At 40.9% G+C, this 12747-nt stretch overlaps 1 protein-coding gene across 1 annotated transcript; it reads right to left on the bottom strand.

Moving 5' to 3' along the window:
• Positions 1-5054: 5054 nt before the first annotated feature.
• On the bottom strand, positions 5055-7899 carry nkx2.1 (NK2 homeobox 1). Its single transcript, XM_024135044.2, has 2 exons — positions 7183-7899; positions 5055-6360 (listed from the first exon to the last, which is right to left on the bottom strand). The coding sequence occupies exons 1-2, from the start codon at positions 7547-7549 to the stop codon at positions 5693-5695; spliced, it is 1035 nt and encodes a 344-aa protein (XP_023990812.1). The 5' UTR covers positions 7550-7899; the 3' UTR covers positions 5055-5692.
• Positions 7900-12747: the final 4848 nt, after the last annotated feature.

Genomic DNA, 12747 nt, shown 5'->3' with positions numbered 1-12747 from the left:
CTGTATAGTTTTGACATGGAAATGCCCCATTCACTTCCATTCATTTTTCAGCCCGGTACCTGGTTACCTTCAGAGGAGTCCCATGACGCGCGTAGGGGTCGTAGAGTAAAACGGAGAACACCATCATTTGTAGGCCAAACCATTCAAATGCTACAGACGTTTTCGTGAGAAGACCGATTATAGGGATGTCTCCCGTTCTGACAAACAGTGGATATATCTCTGCCACCTTCCACCGCAGATCAATCTTAATTTTTTATGGGGATTGTTGTATTATGCTAATTAGACTCTAGGGGATATTATTAAAATATATCTGAAGTCAAAGGTGTAAAAATATCGAGCTTTAGGCCAAACGGGAGACACTTTCCAGAACATGTTGGCTTGTTTTGCATGCCAGTTTGTTTAATGCTATGTTTACTTATTCCAATTATTTCCCTGATTGTAAATGCATGTGAAAATCAACGCTACCTCCAAAGAAAATGCCATATGGTCAAAAATTGTAACTCTTGACATAATTATCAATTGAGGAGCAAAACGTTGATGCGTTTAAGACTCAGAATTGGACCCCCCTTGATTAACATTGGATTCATTTATCACAGGCCTAGAACTTCATCTGAAGTTAACAATTCTACCTCTTGTTCCTCAACTAAAATATCCTCAACTAAGGTGGTCTAATGGCTATAGTGCACTGATAGTCTCGAAATAATGAGGGTATATACCACACAGGTTCTATAGGCGGTCCTAAATATATTTTTGCATTTTAAATGACAGTAAATAAGGGAAACAAACGCGCAACTCAAATATGATTGCCTTGAGATTAGGAACTAATTGCTTTTGGGTTGGTGGAGACTTGGGGAGTATAAAGCAAGGAGGACTTGCCGGAGTTGTACAATGTGTCTGTCTGAAGACAAGTCTTAAAGAGAGCAATGAGAGCACACACGCTTCCAACAAGTCATTTTGAACAGCTACAAGCTCAACAAAAAGACCACACACCGCGCGCCACAGACATGGTAATAATGTAAGCTTGAGCCTCTCAGAGCTCATCCTGAACAAAACCACACCAACAAATACTTCATAGAACGCTGTTCTGTTCTATCTGACGCTGCAAAGGGGGTCGTTTGAAAATGCCCCGAATTCCCACTGAATTAAAGTTTTAGGGAAATGGTTAGACTTTAGGACTATAGTACCAGATCCCAATAAAAATAGATATTGAGTTAGCAGACAGAGGACTGAGTCTCTTTGGAAGTTGAGAAAGCTATGGACACTTGGGGATTTCTCTCTTATAATAGAGCTATAGTCATAATTCCATGTAAGTATGTGTGAAATATTCAGACTCATTTCCAATCCACGAGCAGCGTTAATGGGGTCAACTCATGTGCTCCAGTGTATATCAAATAGCCTAATCATGTATTGAAATGGACAAAGAATTGGAATGTGTTTACTCAACACAATGAAAACGAATAAAGTATTGATACAATGTTAATTAGCCTATATCATACTGGTGGTAGATGGGTCGATTAAACAAGCAAACTACACCAGTTTACAGACAACGGAGATTTCCTTTTACGCCTTTTACGCATGTCGCTATAGAACGAATATAGGACAGACGTCTTATACGGTTGACATTTTCCTGGCAGGCATATATAGACTGCCACACAGACGGGATGTAAATGCTTAGGCAAAAGGGAAGAACAATGCTGAGGGTTAGAGGTTGCCGTATATCATATCAAACATCAAATTGGGCTACCACAGAGCAAATAGGCTCTATGCCCAGAATGCTAAAGGCTTGTGAAATATAGTTTATATAGAAAATAATCGACGAAAAGCCCTATTGGTTGAATGATCCACTATCAGTGAAAATTAGAGCGCCATTACAATTAGTGCCTCGTTAAAATCCTTGCACTGCTGCGCTTTGACGCAGGGTTACGACAGACGTCTGGTGCTCTGTTAATTCCGTTGACTGTTCCTGACATTCGATTAGTAGCCTATATTTCAATTAAATGTTAGTCTATTCGTGAAGTCCTCAAATCTAAAAAAACAAAAACAACGCGTATTCTAAACAATATTTAGCGAGATAAAGTGAACCGTGTAATGCCACTGGGCACACACTGGTTGAATCAACGTTGTTTCCACGTAATTTCGATGAAATTACGTGGAATAGACGTTGAATTGACGTATGTGCCAGTGGGATGAGACATCTGTAACTGAGCCGATAGATGTACCAGCGACTTGTTTTACAGCCAGGGCAACCTCACTGCGCCTGTGCCATTATGGTGCAGCCGATGTAATGGGAAGCTGGGTACGCTAGGCTATTCACCTTGTGTCGAAGAAAGCTCTTGCTCAAAAACCCCATTGCGACCAAAGGCGTGCTTCCAACAATGGCTTGTCATAGCCCAACGCTGCAATGTAGCCAGGACCGGGCAAGCGCATGCACAACCACCTGTGTCATTAGTCTTATCAAAATCAATAAGCTATATTGAAACTAGGTTAATAATCCCTTTAGGTCAAATGCACAGTATTGAAAATAGCATTGCACTAAATTTGAAGTGTTTACCATTGGTTGGCATGAGTCTGAAACGCTGATGACGTAGGATGTTTGCTTGTTTGAAGTGTAACTCTTGTGAGAGCTCATTAAAACACAATAATCGAGTTTACAACTATACTTTTCTCCACTTGACAGAAGTGTTTGATGAGAGTATTATATTGTTCTTCATATGTTTGCACAATCTGCTGCTTTGAATCAGGCTTTTGATAATTGGTCAAAGACGAGCTCATGATTTCTGTCAAGTGCCTCAAGTTTACGTATAAATATTCTAAAGATCATAACGCAAATATCCTGTCATAATGCATGAAATAAAGAGAATATATGGTAACCGTGGGCGTCGTATAGCATACTGAAATATTTATTTAGGGGCCCAGTGCGGTTAAGACTAAAGTATTTTGCAAAAGCACTTTGGGTCGTTGTTCAATCGCTTAGCATTTGCAGGGGGGAGCACGTATTGGCTATTTTGACATAGCCTTATCAAACAAGTAATTATATAATAGCCTTATCATAAAGACTACAAAATACTTGCAATTCCCATAATATCACAGTAAGAAATCATATTAATATTAATAATATTAATAATCTTTACCAATAGCATATCATACTATTAGTTGCAGGAAGTATGTTACATCAAGGTAATTACCAGCTAAATTACAAGAGAACACACAGCTAGTCCTTCTACACGATGGACCTATGGGTCTGTCTCACACAATTCATTTGAAATGTACCATTTATATTCTGGAGTATGTTAAAAACCTTTTCGAATCAATTAAGAACCGCAAAATCTCTGCCTCACGGCATGCAAATGATATGACGCGCTAGAGCCAAACGCATGAACATACTCAGTCAAAATAATATCCTATTCGATAGGTCTAGATTTAAGTCTCCATCCCTGTGCAAGGCTGGTCATTTCATATAGTTTAGACTCGGGTCACTCTTCTACAACATGTTTACATTGAAGTTTGCAACAAACCCCCCAAAAATGCTGATAAAGAGACTATAAAATAACCTACTGGGCACAGACATCAGTTCAACATCTAGTTTTGATTTACATTTGGTTGAGTTGTCAACAAACGTGAATTCAACGTGAAATCAACAACAAACGAACCATGTCATTGGATGTTGGTTCAAAGTTGGGTGAAAAAATAGGAAATTCCCTTAATTTGGTGACTTTTTGCAAATCCACGTTTTCCACGTTGTTTCAAGTCATCACATTTTTTATTTTTTATTGTTTTAAATAATGTGGAAGCAACGTTGATTCAACCAGTTTTTGCACAGTGGGAAATAGTGACCAAGACCTACGTGCTGTAGATTTAGAACAATTCAATAAAATAGGTAGGCTATCAACAGTTTTTGGTGCAAAGCCTATAGGTTAAAAGCGACTTATCAATAGGCCTACCACGTAAAGAGTGGCCATGGACACGCTATTTTCCTTTCAATTCCAGTTGACTGATTGATTATTGATAAACGTACGCCTACCTCTGATAAGAAGCGAAGAGATTTGTCTTGCGAAGTTATTTGAGAAGAATACAGTTGTTTGGGCAGGGATTTGAACGATAAGACTTCCTTTCAGCCAACGCGTGTTTGATCCCCACTGTTAAAAAGAACGCCTCCAGGCCTCACCTAACTGACTCACCCAAACCAGAAACACACAGGCGCGCAGCCGAGAATACAAGAAAGTTAGAACCAAAGGGCCGCCGATAGCATACAATGACCTGGCCTGGGTTTACTCAGCGTTATCCAAGTGAGATACTGTGTACACAATTACCCATTAGCTTAATATACGATTTGTGAAGAGCCGCGGTTTGTAGGAACGGTCACAGAGCTCCATTAACCATATTACTCACAGTCTTGATTGTAGCTATAATAAACGTGACGGAAAAAAAACGTGGAATTGGGGTCGAGCTCTTACACGCAAAAGTTAGCATTAGGCTAATAGCAATGTAGGCTAGTCTACCAAGCAAGCATATTGTAACAGCAATTTGGATTACACCTAGTCAAGGAACAGGTTTTCATTCGTCATGCATTGCTTATAAGCCGATTTTGTGTGCAGTTAACATAGGCTATTCTAATAAAACAGCAAAATAATGTCGGTATAAAATGAGGCGTACTGAATTGACAAGCTAAGGTGGGTTATAGACACTATTTTGTGGCAAGTAGCCTATTGTTTAGAGCGTTGGGCCTGTAACCGAAAGGTTGCTGGATCGAATCCCAGAGCTGACAAGGTAAAAATCTGTCGTTCTGCCCCTGAACAAGGCAATTAACCCACTGTTCCCCGGTAGGCCGTCATTGTAAATAATAATTTGTTTTTAACTGACTTGCCTAGATAAATAAAGGTTACATTTAAAAATTACAAATAATCTCATAATAATAATAGTAAGTTGAAGATGATGTTGTTAATATGCCTATATCATTTTCTGAAAACAAATTGTCAAGGTTTCTCGTAGGCCTATATCTTCTTCTCTGAAACAGTATACAAATCAATTTCAATAAATGGATCTGAATTATTTTATTTCCATAATTTATTAATAGGATTGTTTGGCTGTATTTAAGTAAAATATCTATATAAGTTACAAGTAAATAAAACGTACAAATACCGATAGAACTAAAAGAACCAGCAACAAACCATCAAAAGCATAAAAACTTTGTACAACAGATTGCTAAAAACTAGGCTATATGTTCAATTCAAAACTCTTACAGAAATATACAAGCTACGTTTTACATGAAATCTATTATAAACCAGAGCCTTCTGTGACAAAAGTTGAAAAGCACCCACAGTTTTTCTATTGAGACCTTAGCCCAATGACCTACACACAGGAGAAGGCCTACCTCTTGACGTAACCCTTTTTATACCTTCTCAGTATAATTTACATAAATAAAAATCCACCTTCAAGGCGAGGCTTGAAATTGCATGTACTCAACACTTCGTCTTTCAAGTTTCTTTCTTCCCCTCCTACTGTCCGCGTCCAACAAGGCTTTACAAAAGAGTAAATAACATTTTAGAAGAGCGTCAACCAAATGTACCAAGCGGTGTTGTTGAAAATGTATACAAAGTAACCGAGTTTGTTTGTTTGTCTGTTGAGGGACTTTTTTTCTAGCAAAAGCTTTGACAACAGTGTTGTTTGTTTGTGATCATAGTTTGTCTTGCTGTCACCATGTCCTGCCATATAAGAGAGCAGAACACTGCAGGGCTGTCCCGTACTCGGCGCTGGATGAGTTCAGGTGAGAGAGACTAGCTACCTGGGTCTGGAGAGACGGCGGGCTGGCCGAATGATGTGCTAGGTCTGGAGAGTGATCTGCGCTAACCACCTGCTGGCCCTGGTGCTGGCCTAGGCCTGAACCATTACTGGACATGATCATAACATTGGCCCCTTGCTGGTGGTGTGTCTGGATAGTAGTGGTTGGAGTGTGGGCACTGCCTTGGCATGGCTTGCCGTCCTTCACCAACACCGGCACGGCCACCCGCCGAGGGGACTGCTGCTGACAGGAACTAGTATCCTGTTGCATCTGCTGCTGCGACACTTTGTCCTTAGCTTGCCTCTTCATCTTATACCGGTGGTTCTGGAACCAGATTTTGACCTGGGTCGGGGTGAGGTGAATCATGCTCGCCAGGTGCTCTCTCTCGGGCGCCGAGAGATACTTCTGCTGTTTGAATCGCCGCTCGAGCTCGTAGACCTGAGCCTGAGAGAACAGCACGCGTCTCTTCCTTCTCGGGGTGCTTGACAGCGGGCCCATGCCTTTGCCGACATCCGCGAGGGAGCCGAGGCTGCCCATACTGCCCATGTTCATGCCCGAGGAAGAGCCCATGAAGCGGGAGACTGAAAGCAGAAATAGGCCAGTGAGATGATGATGATTATGATAACAATAATAATAATAATGCTATTATTATAACGCTTCAATACCTTTAACCATCAAATAATACACAATGTGAATGAATTGAATTTAAAACGTGTAGGAATATGACCCTTCGGTAAAAACTGATGGTAATATGTTCATGTCACTCACAGGTCTGTCTCCTAATGGACAAATGACCTAACCATAATTAGTAGCCTATTTTAACGGAATTATATCGTTTATATATTTAGTGCAATCAGATGAATAATAGGCTAATAACTCATTCGATACACCCCCACATGACAGGTGCATGAAACTTCTGTAGGCTACTCACAATAGAGTAGAAACCAGCAACAGGTGTCTGTGTTATATCTATACAGACCTGAGTGACAATAATCTTAAATCAAATAGACTATTAGAAGCATCAATCTTGACCGCGGGAGCACAAATGTATCATCAACTAAAAAGTGAAGGACATTTTCAAGGTGATGTCAGCTTTATTTGAAACATGTTCCTATATCCATGGTAAACATGATATTGGTAGACTGGCAAGAAGGCACAGAGTGGGTCACGAAATTGGGTGATTAACAATGAATATACCTAACACTCCCTCTTAGTGAAACAATAGCCTGTCAGTATCGATGCAAAAACTGGAAACAATAACAAAGAGGTTCAGTCATTTCTATCGCTAATTTCAGTGCAGACCCGAGCATATGGCTCTAGTGTAGACTAGCGTGCGTGATGATGCGTAATAAAAAGCTATACCCTCAGCTGTTCGGCTTCATGCAGACTAAAGGTATACTTACTCGTGGAGAATCGCGGGTCTGTGTTGGCTCCGTACCAGCCGGTGGCAGTGGCGCTGCCTCTCATACCGTCCTGGTAGGGCGGCAGGTCGCTCATGTTGCCTAGGTTGCCGTTACAGTAGCCCCCCATCGCGGTGTGTGACAGCTGGGACACCCCTGCCGCCGTCATGTGGTACGCTGCGGACACAGTCCCGTTATGGCCCATGTGGTGCTGCTGCATCGCCGCCTGAGACACCTGCGGTTGCCGGTAAGACGCGAGAGGTGCCCCTAAGTTGTTATTCTCCATACTTACTTTCTTGTAGCTCTCCTCAAGAGGACTCAAGATATCGGAAACAGAAAAAGGAGTCGTATGCTTAGGGCTCATCGACATTGTTCTGGGGCTGGTGGAGAGGGGAGAAATTAGAAGGCTAGGCAATCTCTCCTTCTGTTTTTTTGGGGGACCAAAGCCCCTCTCTCTCTCTCTCTTTGGTTCCTGTTGACTCAACGTCGATCCTTGCTAGATGAACACGTAGGTAGGAGAGTCGACTGAAGTCCGCCTTAATTGCATTGAGTGGGAGCTGAGCTGGGCTGAGCTTGGTGCTGCTGGCTTTCGTTTGTTTTAGCAGGGTGCCAGGTTTAAGTGTAGCATCAGAGGCGGGGCATCACCAACTAGGGCAACAATACAAAGCAGCTCTATCCTCCTCTCCTTTCAACCCCCTTGCACCCAAAGGCATAATTTGACTTACATGTTGGCCAAGCTACAGCATGCGCTCTGCAGCTTCCCTCCCACAAATCCATAAACCAAAGTGCACGCACATTGGCTACCTGTGTATTATAGGCTATTGATAGTAGGTAGGCTACTTTTAGTAGCAGTAGGTAGGTGGGTTTGTTGTGTTGTGGTTGACAAACATGCAGCAGTATAATGATAGCAGTGGGCACAAGCACCACAATGCACTTTATTAACTGTAGTGATGTCTACGAGGACCTCTTGATGAAAAGGGGCCTAGACGGACTTGAGAGTCTCATAGCTGGGGAACCCACCCCGATCACTTCCCAAATGGCACACTATTCCCTATTTAGTGCACTTATTTTAACCACGTTTCACTGCTGATGGTCAATAGTGCACGATAGGGAATATAAGGGCGCCATTTAGGACACAGGCTCTGTACTCTGAGAAAAGCTTGAGTTGAACTAGTGACTTTTAATGGGCGTGAGAGGCTTCTGGTTGATTGCAGACGTGTTTGCAGTATGCTCGCATCTTACTCAAACACGCAAAAGTGCACTTGCTCTCTGCTACAAGGGAGGAAAATTGACGGATAAGTAAACAAATACACATCCGCGTGTTAAGTGGCAGCGCGTGAATGATTAACCCCTTCTCTATTTGTTATCATTAGTTGGGCGCGAGGAGAGAGAGCAGCGTGTCGCCCCAAATCCGGATGCTCCCGCTCGTCTCGTCGTCTCGGATCAGAAAGCCATGCAGCCAGTCAAAAGAAAATGCGTTTCAGGAGAGGCTCTCTTGTAAAGTTAACGGCGCTCAAGTACCTGTACTCTCCTTCTGCAGCAGTAGGCAGGCAGGGAGAACCACGTCACACGCCAGGTAGCACTCCTCAGTGAGCCGCCTCTCGCCCCGATGCTCAAGGAGCCATAATGGTCTAACTCAATCAGGTTTCACTGCTCATGGATACGTAAAAGTCAAATGTGCTTAGTTTCCCCTTCACCTTTCCAACGAAACATGATACTACAGGGAAAGGCCGCAGTCCTGGCATGACCATAGAATTCGATTTTTCCTAAACGATTTTCATGTCAAAGGAAGGAATATTTGGTGTAGTTCGAGTTACACGCGCTATAACCAAAGGACAGCGTTTTGTTCACTTTATTCAAGGAGCATGACAAAAATGTTATATCAAAATAAATTGAAGGAAGCAGGCTCATTGTAGCCTATAACTTTCCATTATTGAGGACGTTGTACATTGATGTGGGTGGAATACAATAACAACAACAATAATAATAATAATAACAACATGTTTAATCAATCTGTCTGCATGAATTAACTGTTGATTATTGTTTTGTTATTTTACACATAAAAAAAAAAACTATTTCCGTTGTTATTGTAAGTAGCCTAAAGCATCTGATTTTGGCTGTTGTTTTATTACGTTATTAAGATGCCTTTTTAATTTGGCTACGATGACCAAATTATGCCCCTTGCATGAATTTCTTATCTCTCATTTGCGTTGTCATAAACATTGTCTTTATACATGCTTTGTTTTTATTATTTATGTAAGGAAAAACAAAAACAAAAGTATAGCATCTAAACGTATACAGAAAGGTAGTAGATCCACTTTTATACTTTGACACCCCACAAAATACACAACTCACCCAACTCACCCAATATTAATCATATTTCATAATAATAACTATTATAAGTGTTCATTATTATGATTGTTGTGAAATTAAACTATGTGAACAACAATAGTCCTGGTAATAGAAACAGCAATCAATAACAACAATAATAATACTACACATACGGTTATCACTATTACTGGGCTACTAATAATAACGTCATTATTACTGTAACAGGGTTTTCGTTGATAGCATCATCTCCAATAGGCTTTTCAAAATACATTGGTATGACAGTCAGAGGGCATATCCTCGTATCGCCTCAGCTTAAGCCTGCATGCTGTTGTGGAAATGAATTGGAATAGGATATAGTATAATGTCCTAAGATATGTTGGATGGATTTATACATTTCGGAGTGCAAAGGAAGAAATCTGATTTTGCTATTTACCTGATAAAAAAAAATGTAATTTCCAAGATATTCAGGAAATTACAGATGGAAATAGTTTGGTAATGTGCAGTCCTACTTTCAATGTTTTATCCTTACTGCAGTGCACGCTGGAGATAACTATATAGGTTTATAAACGAGAAGAAAACATGCATTGACGTGATGTCGAATAAAACAAATCGAGGAATTTAGGAAAGCAGAACAAACAGTCCCCGTGTTGATAAGCCTTTCTCGTTTGGATGTCGAGGTCCTGGACATACATTGGATCGAAGAAAGACAGCAAGACAGCGCCTTCTGGTGGCTATGATGTGAAATACATATTGCATAGATGTCTAGTGTCGGCGGTTTTCATCGTGCCAACTTTAGACAGTTTAGTCTCGTTAATCACAAGTTTGACAAACCTGCCGTGGTCTCATCTATTTCAAACAAACCAGAGTGATAAGACGCATGGTGTCACTTCTGGTTGCATTAAACCATCACACATACTGTCAAATTGCAATAATATTATATCACAATAACACATGTGCCCGATAGAGGAAACAAGGGTGAATATTTTGCTTATCCCTCTTTGTTTGCTGACTCCAAGCTCTGAGCATAATCGTGCGTAATACCGCTTTTACGCGTAAATCGCTCATTGATATTTATCCGTAAAAAAGGATCAGGATTCTACCCAAAGTGAACCACAGCAACACAAAACCGTTTCCACGAAAATGGGTTCCATAACCAATCTACATTATTATTCATCCCAATATCAACCTCTTCTCAATGGCACTATAAATCACAACATGCAAACATTTGCATACATTGCCATAGCTCAGTTCTTCACCATTATTACTGAATTGAGGTCAAGGAGAAGTGCATTTTAAAAGGAACAATATAATCTCATATCCCTAGATGCTCTCAATAAATAATTTCTCGACGACAGGTGAGCGCACCTTACAGTGATAATTCAGCTGTTCCACATAGGAGGCCTACATGCAATTACGGGCAATTAGCATCATAACACGTTTCCTCTGGGATATATGCCTTCCTTAATTGCTGAATTTCAAAAGGATTTCTCAATTATCTAAATCAGGACCTCTTTTCTGTTCTGGAACACGGCTATTATGGTCAATTAACATTCATTAGTCAAAATGCTCGCGCTAATTTCTCTGGAATAATGAGGAGACTTTGAAGTGGCGCGTGGAGGGGGCACCGAATCTTTGTTCCTGGTTCATATTGTTGTTTGGGCACTGATCGTTCATGCGGCGTCATACTACTACTGAAAAATAATATCAAGAAAGGACTTAGACCTTTTCTCACTTGGGCACAATTCCGTACTCCACCCACTCTCCTCCGTGACCCTGAAACGAGGTCGAGGAGATGTCAATTCGTTAGTAGGCGAATGGAATAGAGAATCTCAATGGCCTTTTATCAATTAGATTTGCTCACATCCTGCGTCCTCTCTCCTGCGTCCTCTCTCACGTCCTTATGAAAAGGGTCCAAGTTAATAGAGGAGAGTTGGCGAGGAGAGCGAACATGGATGGAAATGCGCTCGCTTGAAATAAGACGGTCCTTCTCCACTCGTGCGTCATTAGGCAAACTACGTTTACAGGGGTGGATCCCAAAATAAATGTGTAAAGTGCAACAAAAATGACCATAGAGGGGATATGACCCCCCCCCCCCCCCATACTAAAATGGCAATTTTGCCCCCCCCCCCAGTTTTATCATTGCACTGTGATACAATAAGGGTCATCGGTGTGCTTTTGGACCATGCACATCAATTCCACATTACATACACCACCAGTAGTAGTCTACATTTACCGTTAATTCCCATCATTTCTAATCTACAATGTTTGTGTGGTTATAGTAATGTTCTGTTCTGTTAATGCAGTCAATATATTAGTATTACAGTCTTACCGTTGTCATTGTCGGGGGAGGACAAGTTGTTTGCAGAGCGCACAACCTATGCTACACTTGTGAGAAACAAGTTTTTGTTCATTTCAATCCATTTTGTCAATTTATTACTCGTCTTTTGTTTGCAATGCTCCTCTCAATTTTGAGTAAGGATGCACACCTGACTACACATATAAAAGTAGGGCAAAAAAAAGATTGAACAAAAATCAGATTTTATTGGTCACATACACGTGTTTAGCAGATGTTATTGCTGGTGTAGCGAAATGCTTGTTAAAAAAAAGAAGTTATTCCCGGCTGTATGTAATAACACAAAAACATTTATGGTCTTATAATGTAAAGAATGACACATAAAAAATAAAAAAATACTGCAAAGTTGCCTAGGGGCTAGAAGCAAGGCCTGCGCGCAATTGTAGGCCTGTAAATGTGCCCATTTGGGGATGTCTGATAGTATTTCTGATTGTCTTAACTCACCACCGCTAATGAGCTATGGAGCTTCTCAAAGTCATTTTTCTTTACCTCAAACAGAAAGTAAACACAGTCTGTTTTTAGAATAAATTGAAAATAGCAATAGTTCCTCAAAGTGTTTGAACAATATTTCCAGCTCTCTCCCTTTCAATAACAACTTGGCATGAAAGGGAAAAATGTATTGCTCTGATCCAGTGGAAACATAAAATACCCATATTACTTCTCATCCCTTGCACGAATAGCCTACAGCTGTGTCTGTCCCAAGCTCACTGGTGTGGGAAACTGAGGGCCCTGAAAATGTTATACAATGTTCAAGTTTGATAAAGCAAGTTCCGGGGGCGACCCAGTTGATAGTTGATACAATGTTTCAAGATCGTTGCAGAGGCCATGCATAGCCAATGGGATTTATAGGATATTTATTTTTATCAGGATATTTCAAGTCAAAT

This window comes from Salvelinus sp. IW2-2015, unplaced genomic scaffold, assembly GCF_002910315.2.
Source record: "Salvelinus sp. IW2-2015 unplaced genomic scaffold, ASM291031v2 Un_scaffold37, whole genome shotgun sequence".
NCBI classification, from domain to species: domain Eukaryota; kingdom Metazoa; phylum Chordata; class Actinopteri; order Salmoniformes; family Salmonidae; genus Salvelinus; species Salvelinus sp. IW2-2015.
This window is presented reverse-complemented; position numbering and strand designations above follow the sequence as displayed.

Bases quoted from the DNA above. Each gene is read 5' to 3' on its own strand.
- nkx2.1 (XM_024135044.2), bottom strand. From the start codon at position 7,549: ATGTCGATGAGCCCTAAGCATACGACTCCTTTTTCTGTTTCCGATATC. The intron at 6,361-7,182 runs GTAAGTATACCT...TTCTGCTTTCAG, and splicing joins AGACCCGCGATTCTCCACGA to TCTCCCGCTTCATGGGCTCT.